The 24,575-nt window shown below is 24.7% G+C and overlaps 3 protein-coding genes across 4 annotated transcripts; 2 read left to right on the forward strand and 1 right to left on the reverse strand.

Moving 5' to 3' along the window:
- Nucleotides 1-672: 672 nt before the first annotated feature.
- Nucleotides 673-11,871, forward strand: LOC107070172 (uncharacterized). Of its 2 annotated transcripts, none has more exons than XM_089176843.1 (3): nt 673-2,931; nt 3,563-3,964; nt 10,646-11,871. In XM_089176843.1, the coding sequence occupies exons 1-3, from the start codon at nt 2,234-2,236 to the stop codon at nt 10,653-10,655; spliced, it is 1,110 nt and encodes a 369-aa protein (XP_089032969.1). In that variant the 5' UTR covers nt 673-2,233; the 3' UTR covers nt 10,656-11,871. The 2 variants fall into 2 exon arrangements, with proteins under 2 accessions (XP_089032969.1, XP_015183595.1); XM_015328109.2 differs by having other exon boundaries at nt 674-2,931; nt 3,563-3,986.
- A 4,801-nt stretch (nt 11,872-16,672) lies between these two features.
- LOC107070166 (cytochrome P450 4g15) lies at nt 16,673-24,478 on the forward strand. The gene is given in 10 exon segments (XM_015328102.2): nt 16,673-16,843; nt 16,920-17,127; nt 17,811-18,021; nt 18,256-18,523; nt 18,525-18,553; nt 18,671-19,067; nt 19,170-19,238; nt 20,398-20,566; nt 21,612-21,786; nt 23,969-24,478. Coding segments are annotated over 9 exon segments (1,653 nt in total). The 5' UTR covers nt 16,673-16,843; nt 16,920-16,988; the 3' UTR covers nt 24,165-24,478.
- Nucleotides 19,250-20,390, reverse strand: LOC107070168 (cytochrome c-1). The gene is made up of 2 exons (XM_015328103.2): nt 20,009-20,390; nt 19,250-19,531 (listed from the first exon to the last, which is right to left on the reverse strand). The coding sequence occupies exons 1-2, from the start codon at nt 20,133-20,135 to the stop codon at nt 19,347-19,349; spliced, it is 312 nt and encodes a 103-aa protein (XP_015183589.1). The 5' UTR covers nt 20,136-20,390; the 3' UTR covers nt 19,250-19,346.
- Nucleotides 24,479-24,575: the final 97 nt, after the last annotated feature.

The following is a 24,575-nucleotide window of genomic DNA, read 5'->3' on the forward strand; positions in this document are numbered from 1 at the left end:
TGTTTCCTACCAATACTCCTGTAAAAATTTCGATTTTTGGTGGCTTAAAAACTTGGATGTTGGTTGTGCGCGTGCGCGAGTGCTAGCGCGCGCGCCTGTGTATTCGCTCGTGCGCTTACACAAGAAGGGGCACACAACTGGCGCACGCCTGTTTACTCCCCTTGGCATATGGCGCGTATACGTGGTCCCCCTTTTTTTCCCAGTTCCTCTCGGGGGAAGAAGGAAACGTAGAAGGGGGCTGACGGCGCGTGCTCAAAATCCTCTCACCACTCACTCACTCTTGTTCTCTCTTTTACTCTTACGTGACGCCTTATTCTCTTCTCTCGCTTTATCTTACTTAACCACACATATATATAGACATACACTTATGCGTCAGACCCGTACGAGTTCTCTCTCTCTCTCTCTTTTCTTACTTCCCTGCACACAAGCAACTCCCCTTCCACTGGTGGTTTCACCGTGTCTACGACGACGACGTCGACGTATTTGCCCCAGCTCTTTCTCCCTTTTACTCTCTCTCTCTCTCTCTCTCTCTCTCTCTTTCTCTTTATATATCTCACTTTATCTTGTTCATTCTATCATTCTCTCTCTCTCTCTCTCTCTCTCTCTCTCTCTCTCTCTGTTATTCTCTCTCTCTTGTTCTCTTACTCAGGCGGTGCGGCAAAATGCTGAAACCTAACCCATCTATCGGATGTCCGCGCTCATTCTCAATGCGGACGCCATGCGTTGCGTAACGCTTAGATCGTATCCGAAGGGAACACGCGAAAATAGGTAACGAACAATATTTCCGATTGTTTTTATCTTCATTTTTTCTTTTTCTTTTTCTCGTTAATATCATTTACTGATCAAGACATCAAGTGTTGATATAGGTCGCGAAATTTTTTTCGTCTCGATCGTATTGTGCTGTAATCTTTGTTTTGAAGATAATACAATCACTGAGAAAGAAATCACATCGAGTTCGGTGAAAAAAAAGGGGGGGATATTGAAAAAGTAAAGTGTGATATCGAAAATAGTTTTCCTTATTTTTTTTTAAAATTATTCATTAGGTGTCAAAAAAGAATAATAAAAAAGAAGGAAGAGACAACAAACAGTGTGTTTACTCGTTCGGTGAAAAAACAGGGGTGGGGGGTAGTGGGGGAACTAAGAAAGTAAAGTGTAAGATGGAAAATAATCTTCCTTATTTTGTTGAGGATTTTTTATTTTTTATTCCTTTCATATAGGTGTGAAAAAAAGAATAAAGAAAGGAAGAGACAACCAGCAGTGTGTTTACTAGTTCTGTGGTTAAACTTTTGACTATGAGAAATCTCGACGACAGATGAAAAATAAATAAATCATCGTAGGTGTGACTTCTCATTCATGATTACTATAGGATATAGGATGCTCCTATAGGACAGCCAGGACAATTGGGATCTTTGAATCGGTTCGGTCAAGATCCTTCTGGGAATTCTTTCTTTCTTCTCTTGCTGATCTTCATCGATGACTCGTATACAATCCTATTGTGTAAGATCAAGGACAACTACTAGAAGAAGAAAAGTCAAGTTTTTTCGGTGTAGAAAAATCCTTTACAAATACCCATAAATAAAAGGAATATAAAATAAAATAAGAATGAGTGTGGTCAAAAAGAATTGTTGTTGTTGCTGTTGTTGGTGTTTTTGTTATTGTTGTTGTGTTGTTGCTGTTGCTGCTGTTACTGTTGAGTCAAATATTTCGTTTCAACATTAAACTCAGATACTTTTAAATCGAAGAAAAAGAAAAAGAAGATTCATCATCTTTGTTTCCGACGGTATAGTGCGTGTTTTATTTATAAGTCCCCGTTCAATTAGTCCCGTCCTTGAAAGACATTAGAGTCGATGAGCGGACCGGTCAACTCGGTCCGTTGTTCCACGCGAAAAACGTCCAATATTTTTCACCCTCGTACACATGATCGATAAAAAAAAAAAAGGTTTCTCTCTCTAACTACCTGATTCGAAAATATAAGAAAGCTTTTTTTTCCCACGAGACACGACGTCACGGTTCGTCGATCAAATTAACCTAACGTTCGTTTCTACAAGAACCCGATGATCAACGTCGTAGAATAAGGGATAGGGGAAGAAACAAGAAAAAGGTATGAGACACGAATGAAATTCTGAAACAGGAAATTAGAAAATCATTAAAGAAAGAAAGAGAAGAACAAAGAGAGAGAGAGAGAGAGAGAGGGAGGGGGGAAAGGAACTAACCCAAAAATTCATACATCGAAATGATGAACATGGGTGTAACTGTATACGATAACAGGGTTCCAATAAATGCAAATGATCCAGAACAATTGATGCTTCTTAGAACCCTGCAAGATAACGAGAGCAATATATTAGGAAATCAGCCTCATTTAATAGCTCCAAAAATTAATAATAATAGTAGTAATAATAATTATAACAATACTTATAATAATAATAATATCTATAACAATAGTACAAGTGGTGGTATGCCAGCGGTTAACGTTTTACCTTCTTACGATTCAACAAGGTTGACAAAACATGGGAAGTATGGTCAACCACCACCGGTTGCCGTAGCTAGGAGAAATGCTAGAGAAAGAAATCGAGTTAAACAAGTTAACAATGGTTTTGCACTCCTAAGACAACACATACCGAATCATATAACTGCGTCATACGGTGATAAGAGTAAAAAATTGTCAAAAGTTGAGACACTTAGAATGGCTATCGAATACATCAGAAGTCTTCAAAGATTACTCTCTGAAGCGGATTCTATTGAATACGATTCAAACTCTGCTTCGGGATCACAATATGTTCCTTCACCATGTAGCAGCATTGTATCGTCCCATCATAATTATTCTGGTGAAAAATTAACATTAGAGGACGACGTACTTATCAGTGGAGATGTCGATGAATACGAACTTGACGATGATGAGGAAAATTGTCAAAATCAAATGAATTTACTTAAGTAAGTTTATATTTTTTTTTTGTTAATTATTTATATTTTTTGTTTTTTGTTAACTATTTATGAATATTATAATATTATCTTTATAGAAGAATCAAATTACAATTAGAATAAAAAACTGGACAAACAAAAAAAATTAAAATTATATTATAATTATTAAATTATATTATATTATTATTATATTAATTAAATATTATATTAATATATAATATTTAATATATATTACAAATTTTAATATGTTATATATATTAAAATTTAAATATATATTAAATATTATTATTATATTTAATTAAATAATATTATAATAATAATAATATTATAATATTGTATAATAATATAATATATTATATATTTATTATATATAATATTATAATAATATTAATATATTACATTTATATATTAAAAAATTTATAATATATATTATAAATTATATATAAATATATTATAAATTTTATTATGTATTATATAATATATTATTATATTAATTATATGTTAAATATTATGCTATATTATTATTATTATTATATTATAATTGAAAATTATATTTTATTTAATTTGATATTTATTTTATGGTAAATTTAATTGAATAATAATAAATAAAATTCTAATAATAAATTATTTTTTATAATTACAGAATATCACCTAATCGAACAGGCATATCATCCCCTCACGATTATCGTGTATCTTCAATGAAAGAAGAAAAAGACGATGAAAATGTAGAACCACGTGGTTTATCGTCAAATAACGTTGGACAAAATGTGTCCCGATTATCCCCTAATTCCGTGGCATCACCGCCATCAGAATATTATGGACAAAACGAAGAAAACATGGAACCTAGAATACTGTCCCCTTATAGCGGTGCTGGTGACAGTGAAGAAGGTGCTACGTCCGTTTACGCGGCTAGTCCTGAAACCTTTTCAGAAGCCCTTTATTGCAAACAAGAAGTAGCTGAAACTCGCGAATTTATGGACGTTTTCAGTTGGTGGGAACAGGAACAGGGCAGACTGGTGCATCATACTAAACAACACGCTCAAAGGTTGGCACACGTGTAACTTAAAGTAAGTTTAGTAAATTTTGTTTAAATGCTAAGTGTTTGATAGTTTATTTTAACAAAATATCATTTGATATTTTTGTTTTTTTTCCCCTCTTTAACAAAAATGGACATTTTTATAGAAGCTAATATTGTTTTGATTAAATTAGTAAAATTCAAACAGTATTATAGGAAATGTTTTATAAAATAAAATATTTAGCAAATATTTCAGGGATTTACTGATAACTTTTTTTATTATATATAGGATTATATAGGATCCTATTAATAGGATTTACTTATTTATCAGATAATACTTATCTATAAATAAAAACTATTAACTAAATAAATAAATAAAATAAATAAATAAATAATAAAACCATTAGAAAAATATTCTAAATGAATCTGTGAGTGTTAATCTTAAAATAGTTTAAGAAAAAAATATAAAATATTAGGATGAATCAAAAGTTCTTGCATTTATTGTGTGTTATAAATTGCATTCTAAACTGCACAATTGCACTTTTTTTATAAAATTTATTTTAGGAATATAAATTTAAAACAAATATACCAACTTTTACTTCTACTTTCATCTTCACCATGATAAATTGATTTCTCATTGAACATATATTTCATTATTAACAATATAAATAATAAATTCTATCGGATAATATATTAGGATGGTGTATTGATACATACACCACCACCACCACCACTACCACCGTCTAGTTTTGGATATGGTCGAAGAAAGATCTCTGTGAAGCATATGGCAACCGTCCGTTTAGTTCTCTCGATCGTAATGCTACCCATATGGCTTCGTTACCCTATGCAGTTTCTTGTCGTCATTTGGTTTGAACCGAGTGCCGATACGCGTGCATACACCAACACACATATACACATACATATTATATATCTGCTGTTGCTGTTGGTGGTGCTGCTGCTGTTACTGGCTGCATGGCACGTGGTTTAGTAGACGACTCGTTTCTTCGGAAACGTTGACTTCTATTTGCGGCATGGGGGCTGCCGGCCGGCCACTGGACTTTTTTTTTATTTATATTTTTTTTTCTTATTCGATTCTCACGTAGCTAAGACGCCTAACACGTACCAATAACAACGGAAGTATCGACATTTCTTCTTCTTCTTCTTCTTCTTAGTTATTTCCCTTTTTAACCCATGTAAGCCAGTTCTAAAACTGAAGTTGAAACTATTTTTGCGAATGACGTGTAAGCTATTTCATAAGTTTTTATTTCATATGACCAATAGGATAAATTCAATTGAAATGAAATGAATAGATTATTAAATATTATAAGTATTTAACATACTTATAATGTATATACTTATAACATACTTATAAAATAACATATTATGTTATTATAGGGATATTTATGGATTATTTATGGTGTATATTTTCATTGATATGTATGTATTATTATATGTTATATATAAATAATATTTACTTTTAAAATCATATTAAATTATAATTTTTATAATATATATATATATATATATATTATATATATATATTATTATTATTATTATTATTATTATTATTATTATATATATTATTATATATTTAATATATATTATAAATAATAATTTATAAAATATAATTGTATATAATTTAATTAAAATATATTATTTTAATTATAATTTTATAGGATAAAATATAAATATAAAAAATATAATATAATAAATATAATAAAAATAAAAAAAATATTTATTTTAATTATAATTTTAAGAAATTAATTTTTGTAAAATTATATTTTTATAAAATTAATTTATTTTATTGTTATTTATTAATTTTATAAAAATATAATTTTTTAATTTTATAAAAATATAATTTTTTAATTTTATAAAATTATAATTAAAAATAAAATTAAAAAATTATATTTTTATAAAATTAATAAATAACAATAAAATAAATTAATAATGAAAAATATTACAAATTAAAAATAATAATAATTAAAATATTTCTAATATAATTTAGAATTATATTAAATACAATAATACTTAAAATTATAATTTTATAAAAAAGAAATTCCCCACCATTAACAAAACGAGACTGTTACCCATACTTAAGTTTAAAAAGCCCGCGTAACGTTTTACGATGTAATAGTTGATCCTAACTATGAAATGGATATACCCGCAGGACAAAGATAAGGGAAATGAAAGAAAAAAAGATCGTGACATTCAAGTGTCACGTCGGCAGGCACTTCGCAAAGTGGTTAGGTGCATAAAGTTTATTTTCGGGCTTGAAGCCAACGAAGCACGTGTTCAAAAGGGAAGCACCGAACACGAGTTTCCACTTGGTGGCTTCCTCTATCGCGTTCGTCACGTGCGCGCATCGCATCCTCCTCTTCCTTCTCTCCCACCCACCCTCTTTCTATCTTAAGAGTAAAAAACAAAAAACAACGAAAGAGGAAACAATTCAAGGAACACTTGTAACCCTTACAAATTAATTCTGATGTTAGTGAAATCATATTACGTACCCTTTCATTTCATCTTCATCAAATTCATTAGAAGTTTTTCGAATTTTATTTTTTTTATTTATTTAATATTGAAAATTAATTATTCCTATTGGTTAATTAAACTCGTCTTATCTTTACGATACGATTCAAATATGAAAATTATTTATACGTTTTGATATTTTAAAATGAGTTTGTGTGGAAAAATATGTCGTCGGTGTTAATTACTTTGATCTTTTGTAAAAGGATAAATGATTTTGAAGAAAAATAATTAATTATTTTATTGAAAAAGTAAAATAAGTATATTAAAAATAATAAAAATATAAATATAGTAAAATAAATTATATTAATAATAAAACTGAATAAAAGTAAATTTAAAAAAATTAATTAATATTAATTATAATATAAAATAATAAACAATGTTTTTTATAATATTATAAAAGTAAAAATAAAATATAATATTTTCTAAATAATTAATAAAATATTATTTGAAATTAATAATAAATTTAAAAGTAAAATTATATTTGATTGAAAACTAAGTAGAATAAATGATACAAAAGTAAAGGTCAATAAAAACAAATAGTTCGGTAAAAATTAACTAGAAGAAAGTGATAAAATGATAAAAGACAATTATTTGACCTACCGGTCACACAGAAAGAAAGAACTTTAACTAATGAACATAATTATTAGTTAGAATAATAATAATTCGGGGAATGAAGTAGCGCGGTATATCGTTGGTAGTTTCTGAGTCAAGTTGAAAACTACGAAATAAGAAGTCTCACGCAAAGGGAGAAACAACTTTAAACGCACAAGTAGCAAGTAATTCTCGACAATTATAAAGTGAGGTCATCTACGAAGTTTACGAGATGCGTCGTCGTGGCAAATTAATTTAATAAATTCCTTTCTTCGTCTCTACCAGTCGTGTAGTTATATATTATATCACCCTTGCTTTCGCGCCTACTTACTTTTGTGAGTGGATAATCTTTCATTTTCAAAAATTATTTTTTTTTACTGAAAAAAAAATATATATACTTCCGTACATATGCACCTTACGTTATAAATCTTTTATAATTATTTGAAATATATCAACCGAAAACTTAAATCATATTCTAAATTAATATAATAATTTTTTATACGATTATTATATTTGTCCTCGCATATTTCTTTGATGATATAATTGAAGATAATATTTATATTAAAATATTAATTATATTTGTATTTGTTGTATTAAAAGAAATATTACAAATCTATACATTTGTGGTATTCATTATACCATAAATTATTATTAACTTTAACACACATTTAAAACAAAAAATAAGTATTTGATAAACTAAATGAATAGAATTAAAATTAAAAAAAAAAACATTATTAAAAATTATTATAAAAATTAAAATTATAAAAAGACAATAGTATACTAAATTTGGTAATTGGTATACGTGACATTTTTATAATAATTTTTTATACAATTATTATATTTATCCTTGCATATTTTTTTAATACTATAATTAAAAATAATAATTATATTAAAATATTGAATATATTTTTATTCGTTGTATTCAAAAGAAAATTTACAAACCTATACTTGTTATATTCAATATACCATAAATTATTATTAACTTGAACACACACATTTAAAAACACAAAATAAAAACAAAGATAAATATTTAATAAATGAAATTAAATTAAAAACAGTACAATCTATGTTTAATTTGATAATTGGTGTGTACGTGAAAATCGAATGAGTCAAACTATTATATCAAAATACGAACCAATAATATTTGACTTTCCAATAAGATATGCTTAATATTGCAGACAATGCAAATTGAATTAAAAGTAAAAAAACACAACAAAGCATTTTACGTCAGAGTTGTGTCTCGTGGTTTTACATAAATACGTGAAGAACAAAGGAATTCAATGAGCTGTTGGATACTGACAAAACCCGCATGTTGACTACCTTACCTTATCAATATACATTACCAGCATGGTAATTCTATTGCATTCAATTTGATATACCAATCGTTTCTAGACGATTCATTTTCTTTACGCTAAGTCACACATCGACATATTAATTATTATCATTTTAACATTTTTATAAAGAAGTTTTATAAAGGTAAAACACACTTAGACGATTATTTTCATTTTTTATTAAATATATGATTATAAAATGCACATTAAATGTATAATGTTAATATTTGTATGGTTAAATGTTAATGTTTATCAAATATGTTGATAAAAGAACGAAAATTTGAATTTATGTTTAATTATTAATATTTTGGATGATGTCAATTTTGATATTTTACAATTTCGGCGTTTTACGTAACATATATATTATTTATATATGTAATAATATATAAATTTAATAATTATTATATATATAATTAAAATTATAAAGAGATAAAAATATATAAAATTTAATTTTAATATACAAATATTAAAAATTATATAATAATATATAAAAATATATAAAATTTAATTTAATTATTTTAAATATTATATATTTAATATAAGAAATTATTTAATATTAAAAATATATAAAATTTAATTGAAATATATAAATATAAAAAATATAATAATATGTAAAAAAAATATATAATAAAAATTATATAATTTTGTATATATATATAAATATATATATAAATATATATATATATAAAGTAAATAATAATAATAATAATAATAATAATAATAATAATAATAATAATAATAATAATAATATAATATATTTTAATTATACATATTTTTTTATCAATTTTAATATATATATATATATATATATATAATATATATATATTATATATATATATATATATTATATAATATATATATATATTATATATAAATATTATATATATATATATATATATAATAAAATATTATATATATATATATAAAAATATATAATATATATATATATAATAAATTATATTATAAATATATTAATTAATTATTATATGTAATATGTATAATATATTATATTGTATATTAAAAAGTTTTAGGGAGTTAATTAATACCAAGTAATCTAATTTTAAAAGACTCTTGTGGTTTTTTGATAAAATAAATGACTTTGTCGGCTTTTAAGATTTCCAAAGTGCCACTACTTCGAATTATCTTTTCTGTAATAAAACAGAATCTCTTCATAGCCACATCTTAAGTTAGAAGATTAAAAACACACGCATACATTGAAAAATTGTTGAAGATATTATTTTTCTTGTTATTCATATCAACAATATAAATCTGATGAAATCAATCTCAACGGAATTTCGTGGTTAAAGTAAAAAGCAAAAAAAGGGGAACATTTGTTAGGACAAAACTTTTTACTCGATGTCCTAGCAAGTAAGTACTTTGACAAATCTTTTGAAAGGCAAGGAAAAAGATGAAGGAAAAAAGCTTTATGTACGTTAGGGAAAAGCATTGTCCTACAGTTTCATTGTACTAGTAGATATATTCTTTCCTATCGAATGGATTCTTATTTACCTGGATTCGATAGAATTAAATTTGGAAACGTTTCTTTTTCTATGTATCTTTTGGACATTCATAAGGACATAGCTCGTGGGAAAAATGTGTATTTATAGTGAAATAAAATGGGGTGGAAATATAGGGATTGGGAAGAAACAGAAATCTTCTTCTTCTTCCTGGTATTCAAGTTTCCCTACTGGTTGTCCTTTTAAAAATGAAGAAAATGATGAAGGGAAAATATTCTTCAAAAATCAAATTCTAAATTCAATACCCTAAAATCGAAAAGGTTTATATATATATATATATATAGGTTTATATAAAGGTTTATATATAAAGAATAGTATAGTGAGATATGGTATAGTAATATTTTATTTATTATTTTACTAAATATATTTTAGGTTATATATATTTTTTTAATATTGTATATTAACCTAAAATAACCTAAAATATCCTAAATAACCTAAAAAACCTAAATAACCTAGAATATATTTAGTAAAGTATTAAATATAATATATATTTCATATATTAACCTAAAATAACCTAAATAACCTAGAATATATTTAGTAAAATAATAAATACAATATATATTTATATATTTTATATTTATTTATCGATTTAATTCGATAGAAAATTATTTCAATGCATTTCATAAAAATTTGACATACAATTTTATGCAATTCGAAATAGAAATTTATTTTATTTATTAATTTTTTTAAAATAAACTATACTAATAATATTATAATAATGTTTTCTATTACTTGTTGTGTTACAGATTACTTTAATGACTATTAGCAAGAAGAATAATCGAGCATTGCAGCAAGTTTAAGTGTCTAATGATCTCACGAAACTGAAAAAAGAAAAAACAAGAAAAATCGTCGTATGATAAAAACTTTGACGAATTATTTATAAGTACTTATCGCACAAAAAAAAAGTATTTTCTTTCTCGACCACTGCCAAAAAACAGTCTTTACTAGAAGATTTTTTTCCTCCTATTTTTGTTCTTCGAAGATATGATATTTTTAGAGAAATACATTGTCAATAGTATTACTTCCTAATATAAATAAGAAAAAAAGAAAGAAAAAATTATAACAAATGGATAATGACAATCGTTCAAATGATGACAAAATTTTTAATATAATTATTATAATAATATAATAACGAAAACTAAATGGTTTTCTTCAAATATTTCAACGTATACATAGAAAAATACATTTGTAAATGTGTTTGTTACTAAAGATATTTTATAGAAAAACATTGACAAATTTTACTTAAATATTTATAATTATAATATATAGTGAGTGCCTTAAAAGAGTGATGTACAATCATAATGATTCGTGGACCAATATTTAAATAATTAATATATATATATATTATCGATTAACCTACGATTATGTTGCCAAGTAATAATTTTTTAACTGAAATCATTTAAAATATTTGTCTTTAACATTTTAATGAACATATATGTTAACAATATATTAAATAAGAGAAAATGACAATTATTTAATAATTATTGAGAAATTTTGTAATGACTGAAAATATAAAACAAGGCTGGCCATTAAATTTTACAACATTTAACATATTCATAAGACGATATAAACAAATATAAAATAAAATATTTATTAAATACGTACATATTTAACAAAAAATAATATCTTAAAAATACACATATGACTAAATTGTTGAACATTTGTTAACAAGCAAAGAAAATGTGTCCTGGTTTTAAAGTAAAATAAAATGTTAACCCTAAGTTAAAAATATGAAAGAGAATCAGAAAAAATCCCATGTCAGATTTCTCATTCTTATGGTTAAAGGAAATATAAAAAGGGATGTGTGAAAGAAATAGGGAGAAAATTCTACAAGTATTCAAAAAAATAAAAATATAAAAGAAGAGGAATATTTGTATAGAAAAATAAAATATAAAAGAAATTGAAAAACATTACAACTTAAAAAAAATAAAAAAATAAGTGATATAAGAATCAGAATAAATAAAAAAATTCAATAAGCAACAAATATATTATATATAATATAATATATATATATAATAATATATTATTTAATAATTGTATATTATATAGTAATAATATATTATAATAAATAATGTATTATATATATAATCATTAATATATATATATATATAACAAATATATATATTATTGATATATTATATATTATATAATATATAACAAATATATTATATATGATAATATATTATATATATATATTATTTATTAATAGTATATTATGTAGTAATAATATATTATATTAAATAATGTATTATTTATATAATAATTATAATAAATTTTTTTACAGTTGTAAGAGAAATACAAAAATTACAAAAAATATTCAGAATGGGAAATATACTTCAAATAAAATAAAATAAAACCATGGACAAAGATACAAAGTATTAGGCAAGAATAATCATAAATTGTTGTATGTTACGTAAATCGATAAATTAATTATGCATTCCATTATATTGGTTTATAAATAATGCATGAAAGAAAGTTTGAAAAAGAACTACTCATATATGTAAAAAAAATGAATCAAAAAAGTGTTTGTTTAATTAAAAGTTCAATACCAAAATATATGGCAAAAATATACACAAAGTAAAACAATAAATAATAAACGAAGTTGAAAAAGAAAATGCAACGAAATGAAGCAACTAGATGCATAAATGTTTATTTATAAAATATGTGAAGAATGTTTTAATTATATCCCAAAAAAAAAATAAACCTAAAACATTTATGAACAATGTAAATAATAATAATTATTATTATTATTAATTATTATTAATTATTATTAATTATTATTATTATTATTATTATTATTATTATTATTATTATTATTATATATGTAAATTAAAATGTTTTTCGTTTACCACATAAAAGATTCTCATCAAAGGGATTCTGCTTTTATTAATCTATTATGCTGTTATATTGTGAGAAATGAACGATTTGCAGGATGAGTTCACATAAATGATGGTAAAACTGAAACTAAAGTTTAAATCATCTCTATGTATACGTTTTTAAAAAACAAAACAAAAAAAACGAGATATAAATATCAAAAGAAGAGAATAAATAATCAAAAGAATTTGTACATAAAAGTGCCTTAATTAAAAATGTAAAGAGAAAAATAATCTCTCTTGTTAGTTTATAATTCATATTTTTTTTACTACTTCCTATTTTATATAAAATTTAATAAAATATTTCAAATTTGTGTCATTTTATATTTATATTAAATAATTATATTATTACGTTGTCCATCGATTCTAATGTACAATGTTTTAATATGTATCAGGTATAACAATTAATTCAATTATTTATTCAATTTTAATATTTATTTATAATGTTTATTATATATATAATAAACATATATAATATATATAATAAAAGTATATAATATATATTTTTAGAAATAATTATCAGTATATTTTTGATAAAGTTCGATTCATCTTTTGGACAATTGTCGATTGTTTTGATAAAAAAAAATGCAATTAGAGCACTGAATTAATTATTATACCTAATACATATAAAACGATAAATATATTATATATATAGACTACGGATGTTTATACATTATAAATATATTAGAAACATGTGAAATTTGTGCATAGAAAAAAAAATTCATTTACTTATTTTTTACTTTAATCAGTATAAAATAATGAAACTTAAACTTACCCACCACCACCACCACCACCATCCAATTAAAATCAATTCTGATGAAAAGAAGAAATATTTGATAATGACATAATTAAAATATTTGATATTAGTATTTAATTTCGTATTGAAATTTTTGGGATTTTAATACGAAATGAAATACTTTTCACAAATATTTTCTTCTTCATTGATTTAATAATTTAAAGATGATTTAAATTTCTTCGTCAAATAATTTCGTGCCAATTATGAATGCAAACGATCTATCGTAATTGGCACGAGATATCGATGTATAATATAAATACAATTTTTTTAATTCCTTTGTTATAAAATCGGTGCTACATTTTTACATGTTGTAAATAAAAGAAAAAAACTTTGCCTTTTACTTAATAATTATTGTGGATAAATCATGCCATTCGATAACATATGGCTGAACTGCATAATTAATTTCTTTTATTGTTTCAAAGTATAATAAAATATGATTTCATTGTTCTGAGTAAATAACAAAATTTTCCTTTAAATTTCATTTGCAATGTATTTCAATACTGGTTTTTTTTCCTGCCTGTGGTATCATTTGATTTAAAAAAAAAAAAAAAAAAAAAAACTAACACTTTAATAAAATCGTACAATTTTTTCAATAGCATCGAACTAATTTAACTTTACTATTCGATACATGTGAAATATATTCAAAGTATAAAATGCAAAATAAAAAATAAAAATATATTCTTAATACAATTTGATTATAAAAAGTATTTGTGTTTTGTTATCTGCTTTTTTATTTTTTTTTTTTTTATAAAATTATACATTTGTATAAACATCCAAAGTCTAATTATATATAGTAGAAAAAAAATACTTCATGGAACATTTTAAATATACGATAAACAAATGTGCCCATAATTATGAAAGTGGTCTAAATCATGTATCTCTTGTTTCGAGATATTTAAGGATTTCTATTTGAACATTATATGAATTCTATGTAATATTGAAAAAATAAACATTATTTAACGATTCATTTTTGACAATATCGTGAAAATTATATTGAATTTATTTAGTTTAAAATAATGTGGTGCGTAATAACTAATAAATTCATTTTTTTTTTAATTTTGTCTTAGATCACTTTCATAATTATAGGCACAAATGTTTTGTACAAATTACAATGAGCATTGTTCAAAAATCATATCGTTTGACATTAATTAAAAAAAAAAAAAGAATACCAGATGACCTGTAAATACAAGTGCCTTATTTTAAGATTTAATGATAAGCTGTTTCATAATATATAAGTGAAAGGAGGGGGGGGGAACACACACAAACACATTCTTTGTACTTGATATTTTTTATAAAATATTTAAAATACATCTTAATTATTTATACAAATATTATCTCTAAGCGAATTTATTTGCAACAAAGAAAAAAACACACACACACCTTCCTTTAAGATTTTCCAAATAAATCTCTCTAATAAATAAACAACGGTATTGGTTAAGGTGAAATTACAAATTACGTTAATTTTTTTCTTTTTTTTTTTAATAATAGTTCAACGTTCTTTTTATTTCTTTGTTCTATCTCACTCACTTTTTTGTTTCAATTTTAATTTGCATAATTTAAAATACTCTGAGAATGATATTCAACAGTCGAGTTTGCATTTAACAAAGTCAATCGAGGTTATTTATTAATAGCATTTTTTTCTAATTTTATTTGCAAAAAATAGAAGAAGAAAAAAGGAAAAAGAAAAAAGAAAAAAGAAAAAAGGAAAAAAGGAAAAAAGGAAAAATAAATGTACGAGTGTAGTAATACGTACAAATTAAATCCACTTGCCAAATAACAAAAATTTGATGTTTATCCTTTAAACGATGATAACAAAATATGTCCTCCCCCCCCCCCACCCCACCCCCCATCCTTGTAAATTTATACTCTTATTATTTTTGTATTTTTTCTCTTGATGAATAATCATGTTAAACCGGAAACGAGTATAGTAGCAACTAACCACCGGTAGTAATAAAGGGTGACCATCGATAATTCCATAATTTCGTGAAATTGCTCTTGCCCTATCACGAAAGGGAACGAAAAGGAAATTCTTTTATTTTTTTTTTTTATTTTTACTATCTTCGTTCCGTTCATTGCGTATTATCTTTTCGTCCCTCCCTATTTTTCGTCTTCCATGTTGTTTTTTCATTACCACTCGAAGGGTTATTTTCTGACACACGCGTTCTATGAACACAGGGAACGGGGTGGTTTACCTTGCTTACATCATTTCCTGAAATATATTATTGTATGCTTCGATAATTCAAAAATCAATTATATGTTTTAATACGTTTTTCTTGACTCTTTTGAATAACAAATATTCCAACGAGGAAGGTCATAACATTTGTAATTAATTCTATAGCATTAGAATGTTGACATTAATTTCAACGATTATTTACAAAATGATGCAGCAAAGTTTTCGAATATAATTAAAAATATTTCGATTAATATTACGTATACTTAATGATTATAAATTAATATTATTTATATAATAATAAATAAATATTATATTTATTTTGAAAAGATAACAAATTAAAATTACCGCACTTAATATATATTTATATAATACAATTTTATATATTTATTTATAATATATATTACATAATTTATTAATAAAAATATTTATTATCTAAATATTAAAATAATATAATATAAAACAATAAATTAATATTATTTATATAATAATAAATAAATATTAAATTTATTTTAACTACGTAACAAGTTAAAATTATTACAATAAAATTATTACATTATTACAAAATTATTATTATATATACACATATATTTTTATAAACATACTTAAAACAATTATAATAAATAATTAAATCGGTGAGACAATAATTAAATAATTAACGTTAAATTCTAATAATTACTTTAGATTAGAAAACCAAATGAATAATAGATAGGCTTGAAATAAAAACAAAACATAAAAAAGAAAAAGAAATAACAATGAATATTCAAAGTAACATATTGTGGTATGACGAAAAAAGATATTCCATTACGTCGTTTTAAAAATGTAATCCATTGACGGAAAAGGTTTAAGTTCAGACTATAATTTACACAATAATGAATTTTGCCGTTATTTCCTAAGTTTATAAAATATCTGACGCGAATAAAGCTAGTCATTATTAAGTGCTTGTTCGGTGAGTTTAATTCGACGTTGTTGTTCGATCGCGATAAAAAGACAAACGACATTGAAAAGAAATAATTAACCATTGGATTTTTTCTTTTTCGTCGTCCTTTTGACGAAAAGTTGTTTAAACAAAATTATCTACAAGTTTTTTATATCAATAATAAACGTAATACAATTATTAATTATATAACAGTGAATAGTGTGTTCCGTTCACGTAATTTCTTTTCTTTTTTTCTTTTAAGTGTTTTAGATTATTCAAATATTTCGTTTGGAAGAAATATACAAAATTTGGTTAAAAAAAAAATTAAAAAATGGAAACAACTTCAGTTACCTCGTCATTTGTATCATCTACGGGATTTTATTCGTTGATAATATTAACAATAGTTTTAACTGCTATTTATTTCTATATGGAATCATCTAGAACAGTTAGATATGGAAGAAAATTACCAGGTAATATATATATATTGTTTTATTTAACAATACGTAAATAATAATAAAATAATTTTAATTAAAAAAAAGCGCAAATATATTTTGTTGAAATTTATCTTTAACGATTAAATCGTTCAATTATTTTTCATTTCAATCCGAACACAATAATCTTATTACATTAATTATTTATATATATATAAAAATACAGTAGAGCCTTTTTTGTGCGGAAGATAGGGACCGAATAAAAAAAATCGCATAAAAAAGGACCGCACAAAAACAGGCTCTACTGTATATATATAATATTTTAATAGTCGTATAATGATAAATAATAAAAATACTTTATATTATATGATATTATATTATATATTTCTATAATTTGTTTAAATCGTTCAATTATTTTTAATTTGAATTCGTATATAATAATTTTATTATATTTAATATATATTTTTAAAATAATTAAATAGTATAACGTTGAATAATCGTACTATTACAAATAAGATATTTTTTTATATCTTGAATTATTTTTAATTTCAATCCAAACACAATAATTTGATTACTATAACATATATTTTGAAAATAATGAAATAGTAATGAATTAATAATTAAATGTTAATAGTTTTGAATAGTCGTATTATTACAAATGAAAATATATTTGATATTATATTTAATTTTACAATAATTTATATAATAATTTTTTTCTTTAGGACCACGAACTGTTCCATTTTTTGGAAATCTTTTATTAGCATTAAATATTCATCCTAGAGATATACTATCCAAAATACTTGCATATGATATTTACGGACCCGTTGCTCGTGCTTTTGTAGGAAAGGAATTAGTAGTATTTCTCACGGATCCACGTGACGTTGAAATAGTTCTTAGCAGTCATGTTCACATAACGAAATCACCGGAGTACAGGTTACAATAGCGAATGTTAATCCATTTTTAATCATATACTAAATTATTCATTCATTCGTAGTTATAAATAATAATAAGTAATTTTAAATCAGTTATCTAATCTTTAAAATATCGTTGAAAATATTTCTAATTTTATTTTAAAATATAAAAATATTTTTTTTTACATATTAAAATGATAAAAAAAACTTATATAATCAAATTCTATATAAAAAAAAAAATATATTTATTTTGTAGATTCTTTAAACCCTGGTTAGGTGATGGTTTATTAATTAGCAACGGACAGAAGTGGTATTCTCATAGAAAATTTATAGCACCTTCATTTCATATGAGTATACTTAAATCATTCGTACCGTTGTTTTACGAGAATAGTTTGACTTTGGTTAAAAGATTGAAGAATCAAATTGGAAAGGAATTTGATTGTCACGATTATTTGTCAACGATAACTGTCGACATATTGGTGGAAACTGCTATGGGTGTTAGAGGAAAAAATAAAGAAAAAAATGAGCTTTGATTATGCTAAGGCCGTTATGAAGTACATATATATACATATATTTTGATTATTACGAAAATATCATATTTTTTGTTGTTGCTGTTGTTTATTTTCATCATTTTAATTTGAACAATTTTTCTTTTGATTTTTTTAATACAGAATGTGCAATATCATTCATATAAGACAATATAGTATATTCTTAAGATTTGACAAATATTTCAAATGGACGAAATATGGAATGGAACAAGAAAAACTTGTCAACACTGCTCACAGTTTGACATCGCGAATAATAAAAGAGAAAAAATTAGAAACGTTGAATTCTAACGTCGTAGAATCAACGAATAAATCTGAAAACGTTAAGAACACTAACGATAAACCGGAAAAAAAATATACTAATTTACATTACGTCAAGGATGATCTCGATGAAATTGATGAGAATGATATTGGATTGAAAAAACGTTCGGCATTCTTAGAACACATGTTGGAACTTGCCAAAAATGGTACGAATTTGACCGATGAAGAAATTAAAGAAGAAGTTGACACCATAATGTTTGAGGTAAAATTTATTTTAATTAAAAAAAGAAAAAAGAAAACACATATTAACATATGATTGATAAATTTATGTAAATTAATCTTTTTTTTCTTTTTTTATTTTCAGGGTCACGATACTACAGCAGCAGCTTCAAGTTTCATACTTTGCATCTTAGGGGTTAATCCAGATATTCAGGTATACCAATTAATATTGAACAAGTTTGTGGTAATACAATATCGTCAATTATTTGTTATAAATACGCGTAATAATTCAAACGAATATTTTTTTTCTGCACTATCGGGTTTATTTCAACGTTTTTAAAAATTCTATTATATCTTTGCGATCTTCGCTTTTTCTAATACCAACGAATACCATTTTGGTGCCTGGAATAAATTTTCTCGGAAATTCCAAATACGTGTCTAATGTATTTTCATCCCACGTGCATGCTTTCCTTTTCATAGATTCCGTGTATGCGAATCCGGACGTAGCTATGAACAAAATTAATTACCGACATTATTAAGAAGAAAAAATAATAATAAATTACGATATATGGTTATGATGAATTAAAATATAATTATTATAATTAAAATTAATTATATTAATTATATTTTATTATTATGTAATATTTTATATTTATATGAAATTATATTTATATAAATTTATATATAATAATTATTATTATTAAAATATAAATAAAAAAATATATATATAATATAATAATAAAATAATATAAATATAAATTAATATAAATTATTATATTAATTATTAAATTATTATATTAATATATAATTATATATTATATATTAATATTATTATATGATTTTCTATTCTATAAAAAATAAATCGTATAATATTATATTAATTAATGTAGAACAGTTGTTGTTGTTGTTGTTGTTGTTGTTGTTGATGTTGTTGATGTTGTTGTTGTTGTTGTTGTGTTGTTGTTATTGTAATTATATACGTACTGCCACATGTTTTGCCAACGATTCCAAATAGATTAGGACCTAATTTATGTTTGCCATCTTTTTCAAACGTATGACACATTGTACAAAATTTTTTAAATAATAACTTTCCGTTCTCTGCATCACCCATTTTTCTATGTGAATAAAATTAAATCCTTACAAATATACAGGTTATATTAATGAAAGTATATACAGAAGTATGCTACAAATAGAATTTTAATTCAAAATGACTATCGCACGAGTTTCGATATTCCCATAGATGTATTAACTTTTTTACACATTTCGTTGTTTAGATAAATTTTCATGTAATTTGATTAACTGTATAATTATTCATTGATTTAGTTAGATTTTTTTTTTTACTCGAATGACTAATATTTTTATTTATTTTTCAGGAATGTGTTATGGAAGAATTAAATACGATATTCAATGGTTCAGATAGACCATGCACATTCCAAGATACATTGGAAATGAAATATTTCGAAAGAGTCATTTTAGAAACCTTGAGACTTTTCCCACCAGTTCCAGCAATAGCAAGAACTCTTAACGAAGATATACAATTAGGTAATCGTATAATTATTATTATTATTAATATTAATTGTCATTAGGAACTCGAAAGTTCATTGCAGCAAATACCAAATTCCGGCCTGTGTTCTCGTCCCTGAGCTTGACCACGTCCATTCGCGGTCTTCGTAGCCTATTTATTTAAGATCTCGAAATAATATTGTCCTCCCATCAACTTCTCGGTCTACCCAATGGTCTTTTCCCGTTGGTATACCAATCAGTATTTTATGTGCCATTCGATCCACCCCTATGCACGCCACGTCACCTGCCCATCTTAATCGGGGTGATTTTACGACCTTAATGATGTCCGGTTTTGTTGTACAGTCGGTGTACTTCTACGTTATCGGGGTTTTCTCCATTCGCCCGTTTCCTCATCGCGTTTTGCACCGAACATTTTACGAACAACTTTATTTTCGAAAATCCTCAATTTCTTTTCGTCCTGTAACGTAAGTGACCACGTTTCGCTACTATAAAGGAGGACAGGTAGGATGATAGTCCTGTATATCCTGAATTTGATAGCAACAACGAGTTGAGTAATTTATTGACATTGCTTAAATTGATTATTTTCTTAAATTCTTCGTTTATTTTGTTCGTCTGGTTTATGATCGAACCTAAATACCTAAAGTTGCTGATCCGTTCCAAAATTTGATCCCACACAACCTAAGTTTTAGTATTAACATTTTGTTGACCGGTCCCGAGTTATCTCGTGTTTCTGTGGCCGAACGTTGCTGACCAGTCACGAGTTAACTCCTGATGCGCTTTTTATTCACAACACGCTATTTAAAATATAATAATAAGTAAAATTTATTAAATATTACTTATATTGTTTTACTCTTCAATTCAATGACGAAGTAATAGCTGGTGACATGGGATAAATTCTTAAAAAAATAGCCGGTCAACAAAGTGTTAAGCACATTCTGAATTCTATCTGTGACCATATATTTCGTTTTTAGTTAATCGTAATTCGACTAAATTATTACATTAATATTTTCGTTTATTTATTTATTTATATATAAAAATTTTTGATCGAATATTATATTTTCAGTCAGCAATAAGAAAATTTTGCCAGCGAAATGTAGAGTAATAATACCTCAATACAAAATTCATCGTTTGCCGGAATATTATCCAAATCCTGAGGAATTCAATCCGGACAATTTTTTGCCAGAGAAAATGCAACAGAGACATTATTATTCTTATATTCCTTTCAGCGCAGGTCCAAGGTAAATCATTAAAATTAAATAATAATTTATTAACGCATTGATGACGGTTATTATGATAAATGAAAATATATTTTTTTTTTAAAATATCTCAAATCATTTAACAAATGATTTAAATTTTATTTATTATTATAAATCATTTAATACATAATTTCAAACTTTAATAACCCTTTGACTGCGGCGCGTTCTCGAACCAATCCATTAATATGAACGGCACGATTTTCGCATGTCAGTCGCTGCGACTGTTTTTCTATTGACTACTGACCAAAACAGATAATAATGGCAAATAAAATAAAAATATGAATTTTAAAAAAGTTTTTTTAAGTAATTTAGTTGCTATGTTACATATCACAATAAATTCCATGTTAAATTAATCGGTAAAACAGCAATATAAAGGTGTTATAGTAAAAAAATACAGAGAGTGTATATTTACGCCTTTCGAGTATATTGATGGATTTGTGAGAGCGTATATATACGCCTTTAGCAGTCAAAGGGTTAAATATATTTTAGATCAATTGATAAATGATTTAAGAAAAAAAAAGACAGATACAAAAATACTATATAATGTTTATTATTATTTTATAATTAATTATTAACATTCAAATGAACATATTTTAAATATTTTCATTACTCTTTTATTTTATCCAATTATAATTTTCGTCTTTTTTTTACATAATACAATATGAAATACATTTGGTCATGCATTTCGCAAATTAATGCTTTTCAACAATTGGAAAAATATAAAAAAAACAACGCTGATTCGCATTTTTGGTTAACAATATCTTACTAATAATTATACAGGGTGGATCACCACATTTTACCATCTAGATTTACGTTATTATTATTACGCGTAGCAGACAATGTTTCACATGGAGTTGAATGGCTTTAAAAGGGGCTCATATTGATAGTACTTTTTTTTTGTAGGTGGACGTTTAAAGGACATATGGAGGTCATTAATGTTTTTTTAAACGGAATCATATATTTTTTATTGCATCATATGATGCTCTTTTATATTATTTACAAAAAAGTATTAACCTATTTATGTAAAAAAATTATTACTTTAGGAGATATTTTAATTTTCATGTCTATTTACAAAGCACAAATACCATTCATATAATGTATCAAAGGCTCAAGAACTGACCGCAAATGACTGTTATCAACGTTTAGAATTTTGTAATTTGGCTCTCACTCAAAGAGACAACTTTTTTAGCAATGTTATGTTCACGGACAAAGCAATGTTTTCTAAAAATGAATCAATGAATTTAAGAAATTCCCATTATTGGTCAGCGGAAAATCCTCATTGGTTTAGACAAATGGATAATCAACATCGATGGAGTGTAAATGTTTGGATGAGCATACTCAGCGATAAACTTATTGGTCCATACTTTATCAAAGGATCACTAACCGGACCAAAATATGCAAATTTTTTATCAAACACTCTATGGAAATTTTTAGATTATTTACTATTGCATAGACGACAAATAATGTGGATACAGCAGGATGGATGCCCTGCTCATTATTCAAGAATAGCAAGGGATACATTAAATCAAATGTTCCCAAATCGTTGGATAGGACTGGGTAGGCCCATTCATTTTCCGGTTAGATCACCAGATCTAACGCCCCTCGACTTTTTCTTATGGGGCTACTTAAAAAATAAAGTTTACACTGAGTCTCCGACTACAATGGCTGATATGAAGGATCGTATCGTCAATGAGTGCAAAAAAATAACATCAGATACATTAAGAAACGTTAATGAGTCATTAATTTCTCGTTTCAGAAAGTGTTCTGATGCAAATGGTCGCCACATTGAACCTTTTTTGTAAATAGACATACAAATTAAAATATCTCCTAAAGTAATAATTTTTTTTACATAAATAGGTTAATACTTGTTTTTAAATAATATAAAAGAGCATCATATGATGCAATAAAAAATATATGATTCCGTTTAAAAAAACATTAATGACCTTCATATGTCCTTTACACGTCCACCTACAAAAAAAAGTACTATCAGTATGAGCCCCTTTTAAAGCCATTCAACTTCAATAACAACTCACGTTTTCCGTTAACAATGTTTTAATAATAAAATTCTTTTTTTTTACTTAATAATTTTAAATGAAATTTTTTAAAACAATAATTACATTAATTAATTTTGTTTGTGTGTGTGTGTGTGTGTTTTTTTTTCAAGATCTTGCGTGGGACGTAAATTTGCATTGTTAAAATTAAAAGTACTTATATCAACAATATTGAGAAACTATAAAATAATGGCTGATATACCTTATACGCAATTTAAACTACAAGTTGATATTATCTTGAAAAGATCCGATGGTTTTAACATTAGAATCGAACCACGACAAAATATTTCTTCAGAAATTCCAGCTTAAGATCAGTTATTAAGAAAAAATTTTTTTTATTTTTTTCATAAATAATTATGGTATTTCACAGTAAAATCATATCAGATAAATTTTAATTAAGTTTATATAAATATATATATACATATTTATATGTGTACTATTATACATATAATATATATAATAGTATACTTATAATATATTAATACACATATATATTAATATTATATTATAATTTAGTCTTTAGCTATAACATAAGTTAACGTATATAAAAAAAAATATAATGGTAATAATATATTAATATAAAAACAAAAAAATAACAATAAAAATAATAATAATAATAATAAGTACTTGTTCTTCATTCGTTCATCTTCATCTGATCCGATAAAATTATTTTAAAACATATATATATATATATATATAACAAATTGGTGATATTCATTT

Source organism: Polistes dominula, unplaced genomic scaffold (assembly GCF_049000335.1).
Source record: "Polistes dominula isolate Pdom_NZ unplaced genomic scaffold, Pdom_raw_medaka contig_12, whole genome shotgun sequence".
Taxonomy (NCBI): Eukaryota; Metazoa; Arthropoda; class Insecta; order Hymenoptera; family Vespidae; genus Polistes; species Polistes dominula.